General features: G+C 46.1%; 2 protein-coding genes across 5 annotated transcripts in view; one reads left to right on the forward strand and one right to left on the reverse strand.

Moving 5' to 3' along the window:
• COL4A4 (collagen type IV alpha 4 chain) overlaps positions 1 to 12548 on the reverse strand; it is a 138457-nt gene extending 125909 nt beyond the window's left edge. The window contains exons 1-3 of the mRNA XM_090053237.1: positions 12422 to 12548; positions 10211 to 10250; positions 3888 to 3965 (exon numbers count right to left, since the gene is read on the reverse strand). Of these exons, the coding sequence (XP_089909363.1) occupies positions 3888 to 3965; positions 10211 to 10250; positions 12422 to 12474 (171 nt within the window). The 5' untranslated portion in view covers positions 12475 to 12548. The remainder of the gene's footprint in view (positions 1 to 3887; positions 3966 to 10210; positions 10251 to 12421) is intronic.
• A 5495-nt stretch (positions 12549 to 18043) lies between these two features.
• COL4A3 (collagen type IV alpha 3 chain) overlaps positions 18044 to 27362 on the forward strand; it is a 104411-nt gene continuing 95092 nt past the window's right edge. For all 4 annotated transcript variants that reach the window (XR_016443132.1, XR_016443133.1, XR_016443134.1 and 1 more), the window contains exon 1: positions 18044 to 18302. Coding sequence is in view for 1 of the 4 variants with exons in the window: in XM_090053377.1 (XP_089909503.1) it covers positions 18213 to 18302 (90 nt within the window). In the remaining 3 variants the exon portion in view is untranslated. The remainder of the gene's footprint in view (positions 18303 to 27362) is intronic.

The raw sequence follows: 27362 nt of genomic DNA on the forward strand, positions 1-27362 counted from the left end.
TGGGCAGCCCCTGAGCTGTGGGGCCTGGTCCTTCCCTTCATGGTGGTGCCCCCTGCCCAGGGCCAGCCAGGAGGGCTGCCAACAGGCCATGTGCTGCCTGAGCTCCCAGGAGTCTGATCTAACTTCCCTGGAGCCCACCAGCACACTGCATTTCTGGGTGGCAGGCTGCCAGTGTGGGGTCCAGGCAGCGCTGCTTGCAGGGAACAGTGTAAAAGTCAAGGTGGAAATTTAAAGGTAAATATTTTGGCTTCAAACCTCAGCTTATACGCTATGAAATACAGTAATAAATATAAGCTCAAAAATGTGTATGCTGTATAGGACTCTAGCCTGTGTTCCATTTTATACACTGTTTGGTTCCTACCAAGTGAGAACAGGACCCATTATGGTAGAAGTAAAACCTTACCTACCAAAAAGGACTTTCCTTCTACATTTTTCTTGAAATTAAGCTGTGATATTTATGCTTTCTGACGTGTCCTGAAATTTCACATTTAATGATTTGCAAGAAAATATTCAATTCTTAAGAATCAGTTTTTTAGTTGCTTGCAAATAAGGGAATGTATCCAGTTCCAAATCAACAGACTTTTGTTACTTTCTGAATCTTCCCCACCAGTCTCATTTAGTATTTCTTCTATTGCTACATATTTTGCCATAAACTGGTTACAGCAGGTCTACATTTTTATTTTTTTTTAAAGAGTAGCAATGTATCTAGATTGCAAATACTATCAGACCCTGGCATATCTTTACCTAGTGGGCATTACAGAACCTCTATGAAGGGGGTATTTCATTAAATGAAAACATCCATGCTGTATTTCATACTTTAAAGCCAATGCAAAGAAACAACAACTGAGATTTACTTATAATTAAGACATCCACTTGGTTAACTAAAAATCCTGAAAAGGGTCATAAAGATTAAGGAAAACAAACAACATTTCACATCAACCTGAAGAAAATAAAAATTAAACTCTTGTAAAGATATAAGTGTAAGATGGCAAACAACTATTTTCCATTAACTAGACGTTTAGACAAAATCTGAAAAAGCTGACTGATTTCAAAGTAAGTGTTTAAAAGCTGCATTCTATTCATTGTTCTGGTGATCCTGAAAACTCCATTATCTCTTTAAACTGAAGACTACCACATTATTACAAGCCTACCTCTGGTGGACAATCTGTCCATAAATGATCTATATCCTTCCACATCTTTGACACTACATGCCCATGGCAGCTTTAGATTTGACAGGCCTTTCTGTCTTTCCGGGTTAGAGAGCTTCTGGAGGGGCTGGACGTGTTCAAGTCAGCAGGTCCAGATGTTCTCCACCCCAGGGTGTTGAGGGAGCTAGCTGGGGCTATTGCAGGGCCCTTGGCACGGCTCTACGAGCGCTCGTGGTGCTCGGGCCAGGTGCCAGATGACTGGAAGATAGCTAATGTGGTCCCCATCTTCAAAAAAGGGAAGAGGGAGGACCCGGGCAACTATAGGCCCATCAGTCTTACCTCTAGCCTTGGGAAACTCTTTGAGAAGATCCTCAAGGAGCACATCTGTGATGGGCCGGCTTCAGGAATGATGCTCAAGGGCAACCAGCACAGTTTCATTAGAGGCAGCTCTTGTCAGACCAACCTGATTGCCTTTTATGATCAGGTCACAAAGGCAATGGATGCAGGTGTTGCTGTGGACGTAGTCTTTCTAGACTTCAGCAAGGCCTTTGACACCATCTCCCACCCCATCCTCATTAAAAAACTAGGCGACTGTGGCATTGATGCCTACACAGTCAGATGGATCGCAGATTGGCTCAAGGGTCATACTCAGAGGGTGGGGGGGGGAAGTGGACAACGGAGTCCCCCAGGGCTCGGTCCTTGGGCCTGCGCTGTTCAATTTCTTCATCAGCGATTTGGACAACGGGGTGAAATGCAACCTGTTTAAATTCGCTGATGATACCAAAATTTGGGGTGAGGTGAGCATGCTAGTAGGGAGGGAAAGACTGCAACAAGACCCGGATAGGTTACAGGAGTAGGCTGACATAAACGAGATGCATTTCAATACTGACAAGTGCAGGGTGCTGCACTTGGGCAGTAGAAACCAGCAGCACACTTATAGAATGGGAAACTCCCTTCTTGAGAGCACGGAGGCAGAAAGGGATCTCGGAGTTGTTATTGACTCCAAGATGAACATGGGCCGACAATGTGAGGTCACAGTTGGCAGGGCTAACTGCACCTTGTCGTGCAACCACAGGTGCATCTCAAGTAGAGCCAGGGAGGTGATCCTCCCCTTCTATACGACACTGGTCAGGCCACAGCTGGAGTACTGCGTCCAGTTCTGTGCACCCCATTTCAGGAGGGATGTGGACAACATTGAAAGGGTCCAGAGGAGGGTCACACGTGTGATCTGGGGATTACAGGGCAGACCCTACATTGAAAGACTGCGGGACCTAAACCTGTTCAGCCTTCACAAGAGAAGGCTGAGAGGGGACCTGGTGACTGTCTATAAACTCACTAGGGGGGACCAGAAGGGTTTAGGGGAGACGCTGTTTCCCCTAGCGCCCCCTGGCATGACAAGGAACAATGGACACAAGTTATTAGGGAGTAGATTTAGATTAGACATCAGCAAGAACTACTTCACAGTTAGGGTGGCTAGGAGCTGGAACCAACTTCCTAGGGAAGTGGTGCTGGCTCCTACCCTGGGGATCTTTAAGAAGAGGCTTGATGCCTACCTGCTGGACTCATTTGAGTCCAGTCTTTTTTTCCCGCCCAGGTCGGGGGTCGGGCTTGAAGATCTACAAGGTCCCTTCCGACCCAACTTCTACGATTCTAAGTGCCAATACTGACCAGTAATAGTGACACTGAATAATACAGACAGGCACAAAGTCTGCTTGCAGATGTTAAAAAAAACCTCCAAAAACCACACGTTACCAGAAGAAGCTGTGCATTACTTTGATCCAGCTCCATAGTATCTGTATAAATTGGATGCTTCCGTGGGGCTTTTTGGCATTTTCAGATAAAAAGTTGATTCAATCAGCTATTAGACAGATGTGTCAAAAAAGCCCCATTAAAACGCCCAGTCTATACACATCAGGTGAGCCAGGTCCAACTAACGTGCTGCCTATTCTGGGCATAAGCTGGCTCGGTGTAGGAACACACTGAGTTTAAAGTAAAGTGCCTTTTTTTTTCATGACTGCAAGCAGCCAAAATGACCAGTATTTTACAATAAGTAGAGATGCACCGATACATCAGTCCATATCATATCAGCACCAATAAAAGGAAAATTGACATTATCGGCAATTGGCTTTTTTGGCTGATGTGGCTGATAATGTTGCCGATAAATGCTGTGTGCAGCTACAGCATAACGTGGCCAGCCTGGCAACTTGGAGAACAGTGTCCAGCTGATAAGTCTGTTGGGGGGATGTGGGGAGGAGAGCATGTAGGCCACCGCTGCCATAACTCCTCTCCCAGTACCCGCCCTGAGCACAACCCTGGCCCAACCCCCCCTGCCAGGAACAGCCCAGTGCCACCCCCTGGCCCTAGCCTGCAGCGGCAGTTTGCCCTCACCCCATGCACCAATCTAGGGGGGACACCCCCCCAAGAGTGCGCACAGTGGCAGGAGGCACTCCCCCTCCCTGCGCCCCCTGGATGAACTGCTCATGGCTAGGCAGCACCTGCCCCTGTCCCAGCTCCACTCCCTCCCTCACCACAGCGACCTTGATCTACCCCACCCAGGTCCCTTCCCCACAACAGACTTACCAACCAAATGCTGCTCTCCAAGCTGCCAGGCTGCATGTTAGCAATCAGATTGGTATTGGCCAATATGGCTTGTTAATAATTGGCCATTGGTGTAGGTCAAAAAAATCTTTATCAGTGCACCCATAATAACAACATAATAATTAGAATTTAATCACTTACTCTTGATCCTTTTTCAGGAAAGCACTGGCAAACTGAACAATCACGGCCTTCACATGGACCAATGTATGCATATGTGCCCTATAAGAAAAGGGAGGGAGGGGTTATTTCTTCACTTGGCATCCACCCATCAAACCATACAATGAATTTTACTTTAAGTGAAGCAAATAGCATCACAGAGTAATTCAAGAATTTCTAAAATAAGGACACTTTTATTTAAATTAATCACTGTTAAAAATGTCATGTAGATTCCTAGATTTTCTTTAAAAGGTCTTCCAAAGACAGCTTCTTCATAAATAATTAAGAAAGGCACTAGAGCTTTCTGACTGGCCATGTATCTTATTTTGAAGCCTGTTTTAGTAGAGTTCTGCCTGATGCACCCTGATGGTATGTCAAGAATAATGTCCCACTGTACAAGATATTTGGTTTAGGAGTAACCTTTAAAACTATGCTCCAGCAAGAGTGTAAAATGCAGGATTGGACTGCAGGTTGGATGAATGTTGTGGGATGGGTCAGACCCATGGACCCTTCCCTTCTGGTCCAGAACTGGGCATTCGGGATGCTTGGCTGCTGCCACGGGCTTCCTATGACGCTGCTGGCACTCCAGCAATGAAGCTCTTTAGTGCTTGGCTGCTGCCATGGTAAGCTCTTTCCCACAGTGCTGATGGAGCTCCAGGACTGTGGCCATCATCTGGGTGCTTGGCTAGAGCAGCAGAAAGGTCCTCTCCATCAAGGCTGTGGTCCAGATGACCCAGCTCTATGGCCTGGATCCAGTCCATGTGGCCATATGTTTGACACCCCTGTGGTAAAGCCTCTCTAACCCAATGTATTCATGATGATGGTTTTTGCATCTGGGGTGAATTATGATCTTAGATTCTTCAGTGTTATGTCTGGGACTTATTAAAACTAAGAGCAAGAAAAGAAACAGAACTGGAGTTTATCCCCAGCTCTGCCACTAACCTGTTGTATGATCTTTGGTAAATCACGTAACCTGTCTATGCCCATTTTTGCTGCCCACGGCAGCAGCCAAGCATTTGTTCCCCCTCGCCCCATTCTGTTTTAAACTGTAAGATCTTATTATGTATTTATAAAGTATTTAACCCAAAAGAAGTGGTAGAAACCCAAGATCTCCTGCTACTACACACTGGCCAGAGTAGTAGTTTAGGAGCACACTGCAACAAAATAGGCAAGCTTCAGAAGGGTTGAAGAAATGTGCTCCCTCATAGAGAAAAAAGAACTAAGTCACAATTAATTTCCCACTGTTTTTGGGACAGTCCAGCTATATATTTACTCTTATGTAGGACAGATTCAGAAGTTAAAATCTAACCAACAACAATTCACTGGACTGGGCAATTTCTTAAGTAATACTATAGTATGTTTTATAAACAGTCCAACCTCACAGAAGTGAATCCTGTTCAAATCCCTATTCTATGCAGCAAAAATAACTTTTCCACGCTTTAGCGTATGGGGTTTGCTGTGCCCTTACTCTACCTGAATAAGTAAAGAGAAGATGCGATATACTGTTCTGCACTGAGCTGCGCATTGCTTTCAGTCATGCTCATAAGCAGCTTGCTCCAGCTTCTCTTAGCAGTTGGGGATCCAAGCTGACATTGTTTGGCAGGGTGAAAATCTCTGAATGCAAAGGTTATAGGACAATATTAGAAAGTTCTAATGTTTTACTTTTCTAGAGGAGAAAGAAGAACAGTAAAGCCTCAGCATTGCTTGTGGCAATTTACTAGATTACAGGTTGGCAACCATCAGCCCAGAATCAATACCTGTGCAGCCATTGGATCTGGTCTGCTGATATGGGGGCATTCTCTCTCCATGCTGCCACATGAAAAAGCAGCAATGGTAGCCAAGTTCTAGCTCCTGCCCATCTGCCTGTGACCTCGGGTGGGTCATTCAGTCCAGAGGTGGAAAAGGTAGACTAGGACTAGGTAGAACATACGGATATAGTAGGAAAAAAGATCCAAATATGTCTGTTTAAAGTTAGCATAGGATGTGCCTATCAATACCACTGGATGCTTCTGCAACATTCAATTGCCAGATCAATTAATGAAATCTAATATTCAGACATAAAACTCTGCCAAAATCTCTGGACACTTGATTACCAAAAATATTAACGAATGAGAAGATATTACAAAAAAGCCAGCAAAATGATCAAGGTGGAAGTGACATAAAAGGAATGGTTAAAAAAGCTAAACAGAAAACAAGCGTCCAGCATAAAAATCTGCAGACATTTTAAGAAGTAAATCCAAGGAGGGAGAGGAATCATAACAAAGGTGCTACAAGGTGCTTATAACAAAGGGTTAGGTCATCTAGTTAAAACATCCCAAATCCAGGCTAAATAGCTGGAAGACTTTTCCCACAGAAAGATCTTGCACGTCATCTACTTGAACCTAAAATAATGCATTTTCTCACACACAGCATGCCCTGGGATAAGATATACACCTTGTTTTGGGAAGGCAGAATGGAGATATTTTTTCCAGAATCATGTCTGCATAGAGCAAGGACTATGCAAGGCTGTGAAATAGAAAAGTAACCAAGAATATCTAGCAGGGAGCAATACTGCCAGAAGAAAGGATAGCTTGATTAATGGAACATCAGGGCCATTAAAAAGGAGAGATGATCATTAACGTCGCTGGAGTGAAGAACAATGAGCCATTAAATCAAATGACTCCCTCAGCTACCTGAAAAGAAATGCTATTGCTGCTGCTAGGCAGTTGGTTTCGAAAAAGGAATCAAAGCAACAGGAATCAAACCACCAAAGGTTGTTTTTGGGAAAAGGGTGCGTGTGGTATGCAAGAAAAATATAGTAACTGACAACTGATTTCTGCATGGATCATAAATGCATGGCATTGAACTGGTCTAGAAATGCCCTCTCTCTCTTCCATCTCAAACTTCTGTAAATACACTGTTAGTAACAAGGAAATACATGACTGCTTCTCAGTTACTTTGACATAAGGTAAACAAAACAAATAGCCTAATATATCAGAATATATCATTACAGTTGATTTACATTGCGTTTAGCAAAGGAATTGCTGATTGTTTGTTTTGCCCTCCAAAAGCAATGTTTTTAAATTTTGTCACACTTCCAGAAAATGAGCACTATTAAGTAAAGGAACGGTGACACTGCCTCTGCATCACATAGTAAAGGCTGAAATTTGTAACACTGTTTAGCCAACTTGAATATCCAGCTTCTGGGTGTCTAAAGGTTCTAGATGGCTTTGAAAAAATAACACAAATATTAAAGAGACTATTCATACATTTTTAATTTAGATAAATTAGTTGAAAATTACATGTGAATATGCAAATTTAGTGGACAGTTTACCACTGATTTCAGTAACAGCAAGGGTTCATATTCAGTTTTTCAAGCAGAAATTACTGGTATTAAAAAACATCAGATAAGAGGAAAATCAGCTTATTTAAAATATTTTCAGAAAATTTCACTTAATTGAATTTTAGAACTAAAAGATATAATAAGAGGTCATGCTTCTGTTTTATACAGTCTTTCCCCTGAGAATAGTAATCTACATTATTGCCATAAAACCTTGACTCTCTTGGAATGTCAAAGGAATGCCATTTTATACTAACAAGTAAAGCTGTTTTTCTATTTATTTAATTAAATACCTACCTCAGTTTATAGCTTTGTACCAAAGATACAAATACTACAGCAGTCAAAACAAAGATGAAGAGGACAGCTGTTTTAAAATCCTTATTGTAGGGAGTATACATCGTCTCAGAGTTAAATGGTGACCTCAAATTGCTTCCCTAACAGTAATCTATGACAGTATTAACTGCACATCACTTTAATATCCTACTTTCTTGTGTTCATTTTCTGGTGAGATCGGAATAATAACATAAGGACTGGAAGTACTCCAGCTTTTCTATCACTGTAGCAGTCATTGTTCAGCTATTAACAGCAAGTCAGGTATGACACTATCATTCTGCCAACAGTTCTGTTCCACATTTGTGTATGTTTGACATCCCAGGGCTCTAGCACAGCTACTAAGTAAAGCACTTATCTGATTTATTTATGGGATAGATACTGGAAAAAACACTACTTTAACAGCTTCATGACTGAGTGTGTTTCAAATGGAACAACCTTTGTAAATAGGAATATTGTGGTCCCATCCTGTCAAAACCTGTTAAAGGAAGTATAAAGAAAGTATTGTGGAATACCTAACCATTAACCTTTCATGGAGAGAAATTAAGAACTTCAGCAGCAAAAATCTTAAACAAATCTGTTTATGTAGTTGGAGGTTTATACATTTAACTGAGCTGCCAGTGCAATACATTGATCTGGGCATTACAATGATATGTACATTTGAAAGTGAACTAATTGCACTTACTTATGAAAATCTGGTTTATTTGAATGAGGTTGGTCCATGTTTATATTTTTGAGAGTTTTCTTTCTAATGGCAATGTATAATCGATCTTTAAACTTTGATAATTAGCAGTGTTAGATCTTGAGTTCTATATACCATTAAACTTTGGTTATCTCTTCATGCAGGCTTTATTGCATGAGATTTAATATTGCAGGCTCACTGGCTGTTTAATCACTGCGCCAGATTCTTGGGTGCAGTACAGATTTTGTCCTGAACTACTGGTATTGTCTGAAGCCCCGGGGAAATTTTGCTGTATCTAGCTTATTCACCGTCCTGATATAACTCTCAGCCCCTCGTTCAGCAGTTGCAATCTAAAGGATGAATCCTATTTTACTTTTAAATGGCTAACTAGTACTTTCACAGATGCATTTATGCAGTATTTCACCTGTGGCATATACTTGTCCAAATTACAATGAGCCCTGTATGTATGAGCATGCATACCTGTGTGTCTGCATGTGTCTCTGTGTGCATTGGCATGTTTGTATGTGCACGTGTGAGTGCGTGTGTGCGCGTCTCTGCATGTCCATCTTTGTGTGTGCATGTGCGTCTGTGTGTGCATGCATGTGTGTATGTATCTCTGTGTTCATTGCAGGGAGAATGCATTTGTGTCTGTGTATATATGTGCAGAGAGTAAGAGCAGAGCGTGTGCCCATGTACATGTTTGTGTGTGTGCATGTTTGGCCATACTGGAGAATGGGGATCAGGGAGAAGAGATGGGCATGTGCCTCCCCACCCCCAGCCTGCCATGGTCCATCCAGTCTCTCCCGCAAGCACCAGGAGGGAAAGGGGGCTCTCCCCCACCACAGCCCAGCTCCCATGGGGCCAGTGGACCTCAAATTTTGTGTTCACCCCAGTACACCTTAACCTGCCTCTGCACACATGCAACCAGCCATGGAAAAGCAGTGTGAGGTGTGGGGTGGCGTGCAGGTGAGGTGTGGTGGTGGCATGGGGTGGCGGGTGGCAGCGGTGGTGTGCAAGCCCCACCCCCCCATGTCTGGCCACCACCACCAAAAGGGGTACACTTCTTTTAAAAAGTTGAAAACCCTTGCTCTAGAGTAGTTTAAAGTAAATGCATGTGTAGACATGCCCAGTGAGCCTGCTTCAAAAGGTAGGCTACAGAAAAAACTGGACAATGCCTATCCTCTCCTGATGGTTAGAGCACTATCAGGTTGGATTCTGTGATACTTAACTTTGAGCAGTCCTTTATTATGTAACTGTTCCACTCATTTCAACAGTGAAGCAGATGATGCAGGGGCAGGTGGAATAGAAAGAATGTCCACTAGCTAATGTATTACATGGAGACTCACAAAAAATGCCATGCTATCTTGGGTTTTGCCACAGATTTTCTATCTACTGGTTAAGTCAAATACAACAGAATTTTCAAAAGTATCTGCTAACTAGATATCTCATTCCTACTGAGATACCATGGGCTAGTCTCAAAAGGGGTAACTGCTAAAATATTGAACAACTATCCCATTTCCTAGATAACATACCTACTGAGAAGTGTGCAAGGAAAGAGGCAAACAGTCAAACAAGGGCTGCATGAGGTAGGGTCATGAAAGTTTGATATTGAAAGTGACAGAAAGCCACTGAAATGACTGCACGAGGCAGCTGACATGCTCAAAGTGAAAGGTGAAGGGGACGATTTAGATAGCAGCTTGATAGAAGGGTTCCAATGTTGGGATCAAAAAGACCTGAGAAAAGATAATAGTAGTTGAAGTAGGAGATAATTAGGGGATGGACACCCAACTTGATTATAGGGACAGAAAGGAAAGAGAGGATTTTAGAAATATTGTGGAGTGAAAAAGTTAACAACACTTAGCCGTAGGTTAAATGTAGGCAGAGAAAACTCAGTGCTTTTGCACGGTTATACTTCACCTTGGATGGAATTCAATCTGGTTAGAGGGCACAACAATGACTACTAAAATTATCACTTACCCCATAAATTTGTTTCACTGAGAAAATAAATATCAGCCACCTAATAGAAAAAAGTTCTAAGTTAATTTTAAAATTGTCAATAACAACCTCACTACACAATACAAACTCTAAAAAGTGAAAAGTGCTTAAACATAATTCAGGCAAGTTTGTGGTATGGTAACATCAGTTTCAAGGAAATATTTTCAAAGGATTATATATCACAATGGAATAGGTAGTGCACTCTCCAATTTCATTAGTTTTAAGGCTGGCTTCACAATAGCATGGGCGAACTAAGATGCTTTGAAAGTCATGCTAAAACCTTGCAAGGAAAGCATAAGAATATAAAAATATGCAATACTGGGTTGGATCAACGGTCCATCTCGTCCATTATCTTGTCTCTGACAATGAGTAGTTGATACTTTAGAGGGAGAGTATATGAAAAGGGCACGTCTGTATAAAAAGGTATATGTCTCCAACTGTTGTGTTTAATAGATATTACTGGACCAGTCTTCCACAAATTTGTCTGATCCCTTTTTGAACCCTGGTTATACTACCTGCCTCTATTAGAGGTGTACTGCATTGGTCCATATTGTATTGGCATCAACGAAGAGAAAATTGACATTATCGGCATTCGGCTTTTTTGGCTGATGTGGCCAATAATGTCGCTGATAAATGCTATGTGCATGGGCATAGCCACAGCATGAACATGGCGAGGAGTGCAGTCTGGCAGCTTGGAGAGCAGCATCCAGCTGGTAAGTCTGTTGTGGGGAAGGGGCATGTGGGGGGGGAAGGAAGGGGCCTGGGGGAGAGAAGGGCTTGGGGGGGGCAGATCAAGGGCCCTGCAATGAGGGAGGGAGTGGGACTGGGGCAGGGTGAGGCCCAGGATGGAATCGTGAATGGCTGGTCCAGGGCATGTAGGGGGAGGGGCAGCTCCCACTGCTGTGAGCACCCCTGGGGGAGGCATGGGGATCCATGTGCCCCCCAGATCTGTGTGCAGGATGAGGGTGGGCTGCTACTGTGGGCTGTGGCCAGGGGCAGCGCTGGGTCTTTTCAGTGGGGGTGGTGGGCTGGGGCAACGTTCAGGACAAATGATGGTGGCACTGGAAGAGGGGGCTACGGGGTGGACGATAGCCACCCCAAAATTCACTGCAGCCCTCCTCCCAGTGCTGCTGCTTCCCACCCCAGTGCAGCCCCAGCCCAATCCTCCTGCAGGGGAAGAGCCCAGAGCCATCTCCACCCTCACCCCGCACACAGATCCAGAGGGCACACAGTCCCCCGTGCCTTCCATGGGGGTGCGCACAGTGGGACCAGTTCCCCACCCCTATGCCTACTGGACCAGCCACTTGCAGCTCTGTCCTGTGCCCCGCACCATCCTGGCTGGACAGTGCCTACCCCAGCTCCAGCCCCACTCCCTCCCTCACCATGGGGACCTCAATCTGTCCCCCCATCCCTTCCCTCCCCCCAACTCTTCCCCCCAACAGACTTACCAACTGGATGTTGCTCTCCAAGCTGCTGGCACCCGGGGAAGCCAGGAGCTTCCCCTGGCTGCTGGAGAGAAGCAGACAGGGCATTAATAGCATGTGTAGATGTGCCCACCGGGCTAAAAATCTTCAATTTATTCAGTGGTCACTGATGGCTGCCATGTGTTGATTCAGGGTATTTTCAACTCTTTACCAAGTCTCTGTCTTTTGAAGTGAGGTCTATTTCACCTTAATTAAATGGCTTTGAGATTATGAAAATAAAATAATTTAAATTAATAATTTCCTGTTACATTTGTCTTTAACTATTTACATCATACTCCCTGAAGGTTCTCAGAATGTTTCTCTTTCATGTGGTAACCTAAAATGCTTATTCAAAGACAGCCTTTCTGTCATTATTTCTCTATTTCTGACCTCTTAATCATTGTAATGCATTCATATTTTTCTCAGTAAAAAAGATCTAACAGAACTGGCTTTCTCTTGCTGTGTCTTAAAATATTTAAACACCTAATAGTTGAGTAGCATAGCACCTTTTACCAAGGAATCTTTCATGACAGAAATAAAATAAGTTAATTAACTGGCACATGGAGAGTACATATTATTTAGTGTTAGATTTCTTGTTGCCATTAGGTTTATGACAATGCTTTTCAGATCTATGAGTAGGCACAGTACTTAAAGAATGGTAGCTATATATTTCCACAATTCTGCATTTAAGTAAACACAAGATCTTAGAGAAGAGGCCTGTAAAACTTACCAGGGAGCTATAATCTGCTTAATCCACTGAAAAGAATACTTTGTTAGCGCCATTCACACAAATTGTAGTTCTTTTCTTTCCCTCTGTCTATTAATGCTTCTCCATGCTACTTTTTTTTGCCTCTGAACCTGTTTAGATTAAAAATTCACATACAGGGTATGAGTATGTACATATATGATGCCAAACTGTCTCTCACTCATTGAGATGCATCAATTACAGAATATTGCAATATACTTACTTTTGGCTAGGATATGATATCTTTATTTGTTCTGCATGGCACCTCATTCTACAAGTTCTGTTCCATTTAGTTCCATGGGAGTATTTGTCAATTAGCATAAATCAACATAAGGGTATCAGCTCTGACCCTCAAGAAAAAAAAAATCTTAAACAAATAATATCCGGATGCATTATACTAACAAGTTACTGCATGTTAGCTTGGTTAAAAGGCAAGAGCAGAGTTTATCTAAGCTCTCAGTAATGACCACATGAACTTGAAAAAAGTGTTGGAAATTTGGCCATACCTTCAGAGCTCAAAATATCTTTTAGAAACTATGGGGGGGGGGTTATTTTGAGTTGCATATATTTTCATCTCATGAAACAGGCATGATAGTTGGATTAATGCCAGCTACAGTGAAAAACTAGCTAAGCATTTTCACTTAAATACTGTTTTTTCTACTTTTTCTAACTTTCTCAAGCTTTTGTTCTCAAATGTTGAAATGTTCCAAGTTGGGATTTGAATTTCTGGGAATGACTGGGCAAAAGAGAGAGGACTGTACAGGGGTTAAATTTAGAAGACCAGCATTCAATAAAATTTAGATTAATTTAACATGCCAATACCATGCTCTGAGGACCTTCTACATAGTATAATGCTCACCAGAGTTACCTCAACAGATTTATTGGATAGTAGCATAAGTAACCTGACAAAATGCACACAAGCACCACTACAGCAGAAGTAAGTTTTATATAAATATTCCAAACCCTCAACGTACATCATTTCTAACTTCCTAGAGGGAAAAACAAGCCTTGTTATTTGACCTAAAGAGTAACAAAATCAGCTTCCATTAGACCAAAGAAAAATTAAATGCCATAATCAAGGACCCTGAACTCCGTGTCACCACAGAGACCCAGATTCCTGCATGATACTGGAAACCCAGGACAAATACTGTCCCAGAGCCATGCAGCCAAGGACCAGTACTTGATGTTCCCATTTTGCATGGTCACCCTACCCTTTTCCTGAGCGAGGTCAGGGCCTTTGGGCCATGTACTCAGTGCCTATGCTAGGACCCGATTTTTCAGAAAACGTGGGATATTGTAACACAGTATGTGTTCATCACTCATCTCTAACCAATCACAGTGGCAGTTTAAGTACTTGACATTTCTGCAAGTCAGGACACAGGTGTCTAAAGTTGATGAGCCAGAGAATTAGGAACATTTGTGAAAATACTGGTTTACCCAACTTGCCCAATAGCAAAATGGATCTCTGTGGCAGAGACAGAGATAGAATCCAGATCTCCAGGGCAGTATCAGCTGCCTAAACCATGAAAACATCCTTTTCCTTCATAGAGTTCCCTGCCTTATTGATCATATAAATTCCAGCTGTTGGCACAAATGAGACAAGGATCCTGTGGATGCCAGCCCCTTTCACTACCCAAACCTGATGTGTTTCCTCCTCCCTTATTTCTGTGAATGAGGCAATATTTGTGTAGAAAATATAGTATGTGATATAATTTAATTATAGACTATGTCATAATGCATAATACAGTCAAGGGGCAATCTTAATTTTGGTTGCACAGGTGGCCTTTATTTGGGGATTCCTAATTCTAGAGTGCTGGACTTTACAAACTTAAAATCTCTCTTAAAAATTTATTTTACATTAAGATTCCATCCTGTGGAATAATTTTGACACCATAACAAAGGTCATCCACAGGGTTCAGATCTTCTGGTCCACAACAGTCATCAGCAGGGATCGTGTTTTTTCTGTTTAAAAATTCCACACTGTCTAATTTAAAACTACCAAATCCACGTTTTTCCATGATTAAAATGAAACACCACTATATATATATATATATATAGCAGGGATGGGCAATTATTTAGGCTTGTGGGCCACACAGAGAGTTTTGGGGAGCTGTCACGGGCCAGGTCAGCATTGCCCCTCCTTCCCCCCTGCATAACAGCTCACCAAACCTCCCTATGTGGGATGAGGCTACGGGTGGATGTAAGTCGTAGGTTCAGCAGGGGTCTCCACCACCAGCAGCACTGCCTCCAGGCTGCCCTTCTACTCCAAGGAGGGGCTTGGGCAGACACCCCAATCCCTAGTGGGAACCTGCCAGCTACGTCCACAGCTGATGCTGGCACCTGCCTGGTACTGCTTCTGGACTGTGTGCTGATATAAGTTGTGGGGATATGGTGTAGGTGTGGGACAGTTTGGAGGGGTTGGGGGAGAGACAGACAAAGGCAGCCCTGCCCATGATGACTGGCAACAGCCAGTGCTGGGTACCAAGAAAAAGCAGGACCTGGTGCTGGAGCCCTTCTGGCTGTAGTCACCTGGAGCCCATCCTGGAGCTGCCCTGCAGATCCTCTCTGCTGCCACTGCTGTCCCACAAAGGCCCACAGATGGCACTGATGTTCATAGAATCATAGAAGTAGGGTCAGAAGGGACCTTGTAGATCTTTAAGTCCGACCCCCTGCCTGGGCAGGAGAAAAAACTGGGCTCAAATGATCCCAGCTAAGTAGACATCAAGCCTCCCCTTAAAGACCCCCAGGGTAGGAGCCAGCATCACTTCGCTTGGAAGTTGGTTCCAGATCCTAGCTGCCCTGTCTGTGAAGCAGTTCTTACGGATGTCTAATCTAAACCTCCTCTCCAACAGCTTGTGGCCGTTATTTCTTGTTATGCCAGGGGACGCTAGGGGAAACAAAGGTCTCTCCCAAACCCTTCTGGTCCCCCCTAGTGAGTTTATAGACGGTCCCCATGTCCCCCCTCCGCCTTCTCTTGTGAAGGCTGAACAGGTTCAGGTCCTGCAGTCTCTCATTGTGATCATGCAGGTGGCCCTCCTCTGGACCCTCTCCATGTTGTCCACATCCCTCCTGAAGTGCGGCGCACAGAACTGGACGCAGTACTCCAGCTGTGGCCTAACCAGTGTTGCATAGAGGGGGAGGATCACCTCCTTGTCCCTGCTAGAGATGCACCTGTGGATGCACAACGGATGTTGGTGGGGAGGAGCTGCAGGACAGCCCCGGTGCAGGCTCTGGGCAACTGCAGGCGGACAGGCCTCAGCAGCAGCAAACATACCCACTACCAGGTCCTGCTTTTTCCCAGTGCCCACCACTGGCTGCTACCGCTCATTGTGGGCAGGGCCATCCCTCTCCCCCTCCACCACCCCAACCATCCCACACCTACAGCACATCGCTGCTGTGTCGCCTGTGACCTGCCCCACCATGAGTTGCCTGTGCCCACCCTCTCCCACCCCCAAAGACTTACCTGGAGAAAGCTGTTCTCTACCACACTGCCTGGCTACCATGCACAAGTTTGTGTGCGCATATACATGTGGCACCCCCATCCCCTTTGTCCTGCTACCCCCAATACCAAGCAGCCCCATGCAGGCTGGAACTCTGCCAGCCTGCAAGGGGAAACCCACAGTTTTTCTCCTTTAAAGGAGAAAATCCGTGTTTTTCTGCATTTTCCCATGGCAAATGGAAAACCTGGATCCCTGGTCATCAGTGGAGTAACCAGTATACACCTTGTCTGTAGAAGCAGTTCGCTGTGTTAGTTGTGGCTGCCACTAGGAGGGGATGAACATGCTCCTGTCTTTTCTGAAGGCAGAGCAGGGTGGTACTTTATAAAGCAGGGGTCAGCCACCCCTGGCACATAAGGCCATTTTGCTTGGCACACCAGCACCAGCCCGGGCTCTAAGCAGCCACTGGCAGCCACAGAGCCCAGGCTGCTCCAAGCAGGCAGCTGGGAGGCTGCAAGCCCTGCTGCAGGCAAACCGGGCTCTGTGGGCCAGCTGCAGCTGGGAGGCTGCAAACAGCTGCTCCGGGCTTCGGCATGTCAGCACTCCGGCAAACCTCCAAGGTAGACATTGTGGTTTTTTCAGCACTCCAGCCAAAAAATGTTCCCTACCCCTGTTATAGAGACTTATAGGTGACCAGTTAGTCTATAAGGTGCTACCTTCCCCTCCCTTCTGTCTGACTTCAGACTAACATGGCTAACTACCTCTTTCTAATTATGTTTTACAGTTCGGCACACAGGGTGTCTGGAATTAAGAACTACAGAGGAAACTGTCTAACGGTTACACACGTTCTAATCCCATTCTCCCAAAACTCTACCTGTTCTTTGCTACTTCCCTCCACCTGTTCCAGCTCCCGCTGTCCCTTTGACTCTTGTCATTTTCCCTCCCCACCTTGCTTCCTGCTCCTGCCCCTGTCTCAGCCCCTGCAGCCTTGGATGGAGTGTGCTCAGTTGTCCAGCGGGAATGGGGTATGCAGTCTGGCCAGCATGAGCAAGTCCAGCCTGCTCAGGGAAACTGGGATCTTTAGAGCAGGGGTGTCAAACTCACTCTGGAGACAGCAAATGAAGGGGCTGAGGGCTAGCAGCGGACCAAGGCCCCTGGTTGGGAGGAGTTGTAATATGTAGCCAGGAGGCTAGTTTAGTCATAGCCAGAAAGGCTTATGTTTTCATTTCAGTTTGGTCCAGTGGTTTACGTGGGACTGTGAGGGGTGGCTTTGGCAGTCCTATTAGTGCCTAAGAGAGACACAAGTACCTTGAGCTTGCCTGGAGCAGGTGCAAGGCACAGACTGGGGGCTGGCAGGCCCAGAGCAGGGCTAGACTTGGGGGCCCAGAGCCTGAGAAGGGCAGGACTTGGACTCAGGGCCAGAGGGCGAGCATGGCAGGACCTGGGGCCAGGAGGCCCAGAGGGCAACATAAACAGCTGGGACCCAGAAGCTCAGTCCAGTACAGCGGACTGGAGCTAGAGGGCTCGGCAAGTGAAAGGGGCGGAGGCCGAGAAGGTGGAGGCTCAATACGAGAAAGCCAGCAAGAGAAACGACTGCACACAGACTGGCTCTAGGACCCTTAGGCAGCTTCCCTCCCTCCCGATAACACAACATCAAGCCCGAGGGGCACAAGCAAGCGGCCTGCGGAAGCCTAGCGCTACAGCGGGCCAGGGTTCGCTTGGCCACCAGCGGCCTTGCGGCACCCCGGGAGGCGAGCCTGCTCCACTGACACATTAGGGTACGGCGACAAGAGTAGCGAGTCCTTGACACATTCCGCCCCTAATGCCCTGACTGGTGGCACCTGCGAGCTCGCTGGGCTGAGCGCCGCTCTGCAAGCCGGGCGGGCGTGGCGCGACAAAGGTCTTGAGACAGGGACACGCTGTGGCAGCGCAGCGGGGCTGGCGGGTGCCCGAGGCGCTGGCTGCAGGCAGGGCGCGCGGGGCGACGCATCTCCCGCCTGTGCCCCCGCCCTGCGCGCCGCGGCTCCCGGCGCCGCCGTCCGGAAGCGCCGCCGCTGCCACCTGCTGCCGCCGGTCACTCTCACTCTCGCTCCCGCCCCCCGCCGCCGCCGCCGCCGCCCGGCCCCGGCCCCGGCCCCGGCGAGACCCACCTGCTGCAGCCGCCCGGAGCGCTCTGCCGCCCGGAGCGCCCGGCGCGGGGCAGGGGCAGGGGCAGGGACTGGCCCCGCCCCGCCCCGCCCCGCCGCGCCGGTGCCTAGCGGCTCCCGGGGCCGCCCCCAGCCCGGCCCGGCCGGACAGACAGACGGCGGGGGCAGGCGGGCGCCCGGGTCGCGGCGGAGATGGGCCGCTCGGCCCACGGGGCGCTGCTGCTCGCCCTGCTCGGCAGCCTGCTGTGGCCCGACGTCTGCCCCGCCGCCGCCGCGGCACAGGTGAGGGCGCCGGAGGAGCGGGCGGGCGGCCGCCCGTGCCCTGCCCTGCCCTGCCCTGCCCTGCCCTGGCGCTGGGCTCAGGGCCGCTGGGGCTCGGGCGGGGGCCGGGCCTGTGCCCGCCTGTCCTCGCGCTCGGGGCGCGGAGCGGGGCCGGGGGAGCCCGGCGCTGCAGCACGTGCTTGCTTGGCTCGGGCGGCGCCGGCAAGGTGACCCTGCAGCGCGGGCCGGTCGCAGAGGGGCGAGGGAAGCAGGAGTGTCTGCAGCTGCCAGTGACGAGGCTTGGCTTGCAGCACGCGGGGGGGGACTGAAGTGCTTGAGAAATGAGAGAGCTGCGTGCGGACGCGGATTTCCATGTAGCCGCACGGAGACGTCCTGACATGTCAGCATCCAGCGGGAAGCGTCTTATCAGAGCTGATGTCCGGCACACGGGACTAACCCGCGACAAGCAGCCTTGGTGGCCCAGTGCTGGATGCGGTTCCCAAGGAGTGACTGGACAGGCCACTTCTTCAGCGGTGTTGTCTGCCTTAGTCTCTGCCTGGTGATGCTTTAGTTGTTATTCCACCCTGGCGTTTCAGCTGCCTGAGAATCTGCCCTGGTGCAGTGTAGGGTTATTTAGTTCAAACATTAAATACAGGAAACTAGTATTCCTTTGCCCTTTGGGATGTCTGTCTCTGTTTACACACTCACATGCACAGAGGAAGTACTTATGTATAGCTCACCCCCTGTATGAACTCATTTCATAGTATGTCGGGCGGCCATTTGGTTTGTCTGCATTTTTCTGAATTGGAGCTTGGTCCTTGGATTTCCCGGTGGTAGTGTGCTGTCTTTTTGGCAAGTCCTTATCTTCTGGCTGGTCATAGCACCCCCACCCCTCTGTTCTCACAGTGGAAGGAGAAACACCTCATGTATGGGAGTGGATGTTAACCATCTAACCCTCACATAGTGGCTCAGCAGCAACTTTTTCACTGAATATTAAATTGTAGGACTCTGAAACCTTGTTGCCACTTTATATCTTCAGCATTATACTGGTCAATGCAGTGCACCATTGGAAGATACCAGATAAGGTCCTAAAAGATACCTGTGGCTATGTCTTCATCCATTACAGTTTTAGTGGAATTACAGAATATTTAGCAGTTAGATAAATAAAATGTTAATTATGTACTCTTTCATTGATGGAATCTAATATTATTTCTGCTGTAAAGATTCCTAGCATGTGTTTCCTTAATTCACTGATTCTCAAACAGGGTACTACAGCACCTTCGGGTGTCCTGAGTGAAACCCTTTCGGGGTGCTGCAGGGTTCCATTCAATGTTACCACTGTTAAGAATGCAAACACGATTCGTAAGATAAACCCAGAGATTTCAAATAGGAACCCTTAGCATCAAAAACATTCTGACCTGTTGTGATCTTTCTGAATTCTCTGCAACAGAAAATTTACTCTATTATTTTTCTATCAAAAAAAATGAGTGAAAACTTAAGGGCCGGCATTTTCCAAAGGGTGCATTAAATCTAAAAAGGTTGACAACCATTGGTTCTAGTTACTACTTCTGTGTTAAAATAGTTTGGCTATTAAGGACTTGTATCATTACAGTTAATTCTCTGCTTTTGTCCTTTGTTATTCTATTACAAGTATATAATTTAAATTGTATTTTCTGTGATGCATTTTATAATTCCAATAAGACATGGTAGAATCTTAACTCTTACTAAAACAGATGCACTTGGTAACGTGATAGATAGCCTTAGTCTTTACAATTACAGTTTTAAACTAAATAATATAATCCAAGTTATTTTAATAATTAAATGAGACCATTAATTTGATTAAATTTGTCAGCAAGCATTAAATGAGTTCACACTGCTGTACAACTTGTATAGACACACAGGTTTGTTTATGGAAGAACTTAGTCTGCAAAACTCAGAGATGCCTTCTTTTAACATGGCTTTGATATAAAATACTCTGCTGTTAATGCAACTAGCATGGGATATCCGGTCACCTGTTTGTGCTGGCATCTTCTCACTCTTAAATCTCCAGCTAGCAAAGTAATACTAGTAAGCACAGTATGTTGGCAGAAATTATATGATGCCAAAGATAGGGCACAAAACCAAAGGGCTATTTTTCAATTTAACTGCTTAAAGCTGGCAGGAGCTTTTAAATGCACTGAAAAAATTCTCTATTGCCAGACCATTTACTGACTTTTATATTTATTAGTTTGCCTTTTTTAAAATCTGTTAATGTTGTAACACAGCATTCACAGAAACATCCATGAAACCTGATACACATGGGCTAAATTGGCTGGTTTGCCATTCTTCCATTGGTCTTTGTTCAATAGTATTATTTATAATTAGCCATGGCTACATGGTCTACTTTTATACAGGTCATCCTGGAGGAAGCTAACAGAAAATCTTTTCCCTGTCCCAGCATTAGGTTGCAGCATATCATCCCTTCATATCTGCATGCAAAATAAGTTGCTTTGCCCATAATAATAAAATTGTTTCACAGAACTTTTATGATGTTATCTACCTTAGCTTTTTCAAGAAAAACACCATTGTGTTACAAAAAAAGAAAAAGAAACCATTATTTTCCCATACATTTTTGAGAAACCCATAGTCCTACATTGCTTCCTTTATTTTGGGAGGGTGTTCTTCATATAGCTGTCTGCATTCAAGTTTGTCATTCCAAGAAAAAATAGAGTTTGGAGTACTACATTTCCAAGTGCTTTGCTCTTCAATTTTGAACATGGATGGCTGTGATGATAGTTAACAACATGAGTTTCTACAGAAGTTCCCAGACTGCTTAACCCCAAGAAGCACCTATACACATACTTCGGGGCAGGGAGGATGGGGACATTTTAATTAAAATAGTTTTCAGGAGCCACTGTAATTAAAAAGCCTGCGGTATCTTGTGTATTCAGTGTCCCACATTTCATAATGGTGGCAGGGGTGCTTTAACTAGAGCTCATTTGATGAGCTTTAGTTAAAGTGCCCCTCCTGTTGTTTTGAAATGTGGGAACACTAAATGTGAGACTATCAATCGAGTTTGCACCGACACATCAAGCTTAGAACACATCGGAGCACATGTAAAAGTACCCAAGCTGTCTACTTGTCTGCAACTACACCCATTCTTGCATACAGCAGTAGTTCAGAAATACTGAAGTGGTATCTTTCCAGAAGTGTTTTCATCCTAAATCAGGGGTAGGCAACCTCTGACCTGGGTGCCAGAGCGTGGTGCACAAAGGCATTTTGTTTGGCACGCAAGTTTTGGGGTGGACGGCAGGGAAGGGGCCAGGGCTGGGGCTGTGCTGCCACAACAAGGATTGGGCCCCTCATGACTCCCTCGCCATCTGCCCCTGGCATGCCAACATCATACAAGTCAAGGTTGCCAAAAAATGTTACTGTCCCCTGTCCTAATCTTTAAAGGGCCATTATATTCAATATTCAAGTGGCCATTTAGCCTGAACAGGGAAAACTTATTTTCAAATTTAGCAATAAAGTAGCACAGAAAGCCAATATATGTTTATACAAGACAGTATTCTTAAATTTCTTCCTTTTGGATACTTTGCTCTAGAAATAAATCATCATGTGAAAAAATCATCATCTGTATGAAATTCTACACCCTTCCAACATATTTAATTTCAAGTTTTATTGTTCAGCTCTCCAGAGACATGCGATATTGGAAGCATACTACCTCCTAGACTTTGTAAGGATTCCTAAACCCAGTTTCTCTTCCCTTTAGTGAATACAAGAAAAACTGATCTAGAAAAACAATGAATGTCTCTACATGCATTTCTCTGCTTCAGTTTGAGCATCACCCTTGTGTGATCTTTAGGCTTATGTCAGGAATCTTTCAGTTATATTTGGGCAAAGTAAATGCAAACATGTGGTACAAGGTGGTGGTGAGTACGGCCCACTATTTTTAAGGAATAGAGCAACTGAAACCTCTACAGCCAGAGCCTATGACTGTCTGGGATATGCTACGTTTAAAGCCCAGGAGGCGAGAGATGCACAACATGTTTAGGAGGAATTCAGATGGTCTCATTCACATATGAATGATTTTGGTCTCCCACTGTGCCTCATCTGCAGAAGGTATAAATTGTTTTCAACCCAGGTAACTGATAAATGTATCTGTATAAATTGAAAGTTAGGAAGTGTAAACAACTGATAAGGAAACCGGAAGAGGTCAAAAATCCTCATCATGACAGGGCTGAGAACAGTAAGGATTTTTTTTAAGTACGTAAGGAACAAAAATGCCCAAGTAATGGGATAGGTCCCTTACCAGAAAGGGGCAGTAGTATTGCAATGATGCAGAAAAAAACAGAAGTTTTCAATAAATATTTCTATTCTGTTTCTAGAATAAAGCAGGATCAAATGAGGTCTACTTTCCAGTCTACTAGTAACCACAACTAATTTTAGATGGCATCTGTTAAGAATAAATATTTTTAAATGACCAAGTTAGGATAATTTGTAACCAGGGATCCTACAAGAGTTCAATGAGGACCACTCTGCTCTTATTTTTATAAAATAAATTTTACAACTGTGAAGAAATTCTAGAAAATTGGAATAGGGTTAATACATTACCAGTATTTCAAAAGGGCTGGTATGATCACTTGTGTAATTATAGACAGATTAGCTTGATGTCAGCACTGGGAAAAATAATGGAAAAAAGTGTTACGACCTTAAATCAATAAAAAAAATAAAGAGAATAATATAATTAACTCAGGTCAGCATAATTTTATGGAAAATCAGATCTTTTCAAACAAATTTACTTCATTTTATGTGATTATAAAAGCCCAGGATTATCTGTACAGTAACCCTTAAAACCAGATATATAAAGTATTTGACCTAGTACTGCATAGCATTGTTATCAACAATCTGGAAGCAGCTTCAGAGAAGAAAACACTGGCACTTTAGTCAAGGAGAGAAAGACATAACAAGGGGATTCAACTAGAAGTCAAGGCCAGATTAAATTAGAAATAAACCACAGTTTTTTAATGGTGAGCATGATTAACCATTGGAGCAAAGCAGATTCTCCATCACCTGTGAGAGGTACACTTGTTCTGCACCTAGTTAATTCTGCTTCCCAGGGAGAGGAGCTGTCCCTGCTTCCTTTGCCTGCTTGTGTGAAGGCCAGTGAAGTTCCATGACTGTAACTGGCCTTGGAGAGTTGTGGCACGCTTAGCTCGTCTGTAGTTGGCCTTTCCTCCACGTAACAGAGGAGGAGGTTCCTTTTTTCATGCCATCACTTAAGTACTTGTACAGAACTGAGCACAGTTTGACATTTGATTCATTTTAATATTCCACCATTTCCATAGACTTAATCTTCCTCTCAGTTGCACTGATATCAGTCAGGAATAATTCTGTTTATGTCTATGTAGTTCTACTAAGGTAATGAAAAACTTAATAGTTCAAAAGTGTGCAGTCCAGACCAATTTAGTGAAGCACCTGTACAGAGAGTGAGGCAGGACTCCTGCGTAATACCCAAGTTTTAATTTCTGAATCAGTATTTGTCTGAATAATTTTTTCAGACAATGAATAGGGCAGCTGAAATACCATGCATCCCTATAAATCCATTTCCTGGTGACTAGATGGGTTTTAGTAAAATAAGAATCTTGACAGATCTTTTTTGTAGCTGTACCTACCTGCCTAACTTCTTCCTCTTCTGAAAAGCGATGTTTCCCATGTATGTCATTTCCACATGTCAGCTGACACCAAATCTCTTATTTTAGAATAGCAAAAAATATGCTGACTACTCCATCACTGGCTACAAGTACTAAAAAGAACCAAATGGAGAAATGTGGCTTCGCAGCATCTATAACTCATTTATCTCTTTCACTCATGATATCCTACCTTATCATAATGCTGCTTATTATGACCTCTTCCTACCACACATAGCTGAAATGCTAAGCTAAAATGAAAATTGAGTTACCTATAAAAATAAATACCAAAGGACCTCACTCAACTCCCCCTAAGGAACATGTTTTAATGTGTGTTTTAAAACATGCTGTGGCCTTTCAAAAAAATCCTCTGGCAGGTCCTGATTCAATGACAATATCCCTGAATACATTCTCTGATATAACTCATACCATTAAGCCTATTGGCAGTCATCAGCAAGGATTTCCATTTCTGAGTTTTCCATTTCCCACAGAAAAATGCAGATTTTCCCATTTGAAGTGGGAAGCATGGGCTTTCCCTTTTGCAAACAGCTCTCAGCAGGCTGGCAGAGTTCCAGCCTTCAAGCGCTGCTGCAAAAGGGCTCTGCAGGGACAGAGCCTGAGAAACTGAGGGAGCCAGGGCTGGCACACATTCACTTTTCCTCCTGGGACCTTTGGGGTAAGTATGGCTTTTGGAGGCTGGGGCCTGGAGGTGGGGCCCTGTCTGGCAGGTCTAGGGGTGGCAAGGGGCTGCGGGTTAGGAATGAGGGAAACCAGTAGGGCTGGTGGGAGAGCAGGCAGAGCAGGGAGGTGCAGGAGATACTGTCAGGGCTGGGGAGAGGCAGGGAGAGCTGGCGGGGGCAGAGCAGGAGTGTGTGGGAAGGGGCTGGAGGAGAAGGGGGTGGGGGTCCACAAGTACTCTCAGGCTACATGGGGGACCTGGGCCACATCTTGGCTCTGGGAACCAGCCCTGCCAAGCCCTGATTGGGGTAGGAATGGGTGCCTGGGTCTCTTATCTGCATGGAAGAGGAGGTGGTGGCAGTGGGCATGGCACTGCAGCTTTAGGGATGCCAAGGTATGCAGGGCACTGCCCTTGTAGCATCCAGTCATCATCCTGTGCTGTGCTGCAGGCCAGGGCCAAAGCAGGTGCAGGCTCTCATATCCGGCCATGCTGCCTCGTCCTGCCATGGCTCGTCCCAGCTTGGGTTGGGGGTGGGGATGTTGTCCAGCTGGTGTGACAGTGGTAGTTGCTGGCAGCTCCACTGGGGCTGGCACTGGAGGTGGCAGTGGGGGGAGCGTGCTGCACAGCGGGGTGCAGGGAGCAGAGGGGAGGAGTGGTGCAGTCGGTCCACATGCACCCCGATGACCTGCCAGCCACACTGGCTCCAGGGGAGTGGACCCTTGCCTGGCCAGCTGCAGAACAGGACAGCACCTGCCAGCAGGAGCTGCACCACCGCCAGTGCTGCACCAGCACCTCAACACATTTGGCGCTGGCCTGGTGGGCCTCCACTGCTCTGTGGGGGTGTTGGGAGTGTGATGGGCCAGGGGATATGGAGGTGGCAACAGAGGGGTGTGTGTGTGTGTTAGGCAGGTCGTACCCTCTGGTTGCCATCTTGGGACCAAAAGTCTCACCCCTTAACCTCTGACCCTTGTCACTGGAAGTCCCTTCCCTCGCCCCCAGAAATGCTCCTTTGGGGGGGCAGGTTGCCATCTTAGAATGAGAAAAAAACAAATCATACACTAAAAGTCAAGTCCCTCCTATAACATATTTTAAGTTTATTATAAAAAAATATTTTTGTCATGATTGGTGTGTGTGTACTATATATGCAAGTGGTTGCATAATAACTCCAAATAAATTCTTTGTCTTTTATATTGTGTGTGGGGGTTGGTGGGGGATTGGGTGTGTGTATGGTGTGGGGGGTATATGCATGTGTGTGTGGAGAAGGTGGGGGGAGTTTGTGAGGGGGTGTGGCTATGTATAGGGGGGCATAGGGTAAGTTGGGGGGGTTGTGTGGCATGTGTGGGGTGTGGACCACACTGATCTCTGGAACACACTGTCCTCACCTACAGTCAACGCAGGCAACGCTATGGTGTGGGTATGTGGCATTTGTGGGGTGTGAGGGAGGCTGGGCGGGGTGTGATGCAGCAGCAGGCAGAGGTGCTCAGAGTGTTGGAGTCTGGCTTCAGCCAGCCCTGCACATCTCAATGAGGAGCGCAGCCCCTGCTAGGCTGCCCGTATTGCAGTGCTTCCTGCACTCATGCAGCATGGGAGGGAAGCCCTCGTGCTGAAGCTGGCTGCCTTCCCCACCCCAGCCAGCTCCGGCTGCGTGAGAGTGGAGAGTACAGGCAATACAGGTGGCCTTGTGGTGGCTGCGCTTCTTGTCTCGATATGCAGCACTAGCCAGGTCTAGGCACCAGTGCTGAGCATGAGTGCCCCCTGCCACTGCTGCTGCTGCCCCCACTGCTTGCTGGGGTCGTGCACCATGGGGGGAGTGTGAGAAGGGTCCCCACACCCTTCCTCACACCCACCCGCTGCCCAGTCGAGTTCTGTGCTTTCACCACCCCCGTGGGCACAGACTCTGTACTGCTGGCAACCCCAGCCCCACCCCATGCGCCGCACTCCTGCCCAGCTGGAGCCCTGCAGCCCCCCACACCCCACTTCCCTACCTGCTGCCTGGATGGAGCATGACACCAGGGAAGCCTTCAACAGCAGCCCCACCCAGTGCTAGCAAGGTTGGGCCCTTCTGCCCACGAGGGTGGGAGCAAGTCATGATAGAGTATGTTGGGGGTGGGTGTAGATGCCTCGCTTCCACCCTCACGGGCAGAAGGGCTGGGTGGGGTACAATTTGTTGCGGGGTGCTGCAAGGCAGATGAAAGTGTCTGGCAGGCCACATCCAGCCCACAGACCATATTTTGCCTGCCATGATCTATTCTCTTTTCTTTTCTTTTTTTGTGCATTTGAGAGCACTTTGTGTAATTGCAAGGCTCCATTCAGCTCCCTTATACTTCTCAGGTGTTGCAGAAGGGCCAAAAACTCAGATTCCCCTAGCATAAGGTTATTTCCCACTGCAATAAAGTCAGAGTAAGGGCATAATCAGGCATTGTTGGGAGCCTGGCTAGAGCCTTACTTAAGCAGTCCCTGATTGGTAGGGTCTGTTTTTGAGGGCCATAGCTAGCTGGTGAAGAACCAGCTGCAGAAGCATGGAACTGCAAGCTGCACCTTTACTGTATCTGGTATACACTGATCTAGATGAGAATCTAGGCCTCTCCTGCTGCGTGCAGTTAGTTGTAGACGACTACAGCCCCCTTCTAAGCTGTCTTCCTGGCTCAGAGATAACTACATGATTCCTGTCTGTCTTCAGGTAAAGTTCCTGTCACAACCAAATTTGTAAAGCACTTAAGAATAGAAGGAGGA

The sequence above is a fragment of the Crocodylus siamensis genome, chromosome 6 (genome assembly GCF_052110815.1).
Source record: "Crocodylus siamensis isolate JL-2025a chromosome 6, ASM5211081v1, whole genome shotgun sequence".
NCBI classification, from domain to species: domain Eukaryota; kingdom Metazoa; phylum Chordata; order Crocodylia; family Crocodylidae; genus Crocodylus; species Crocodylus siamensis.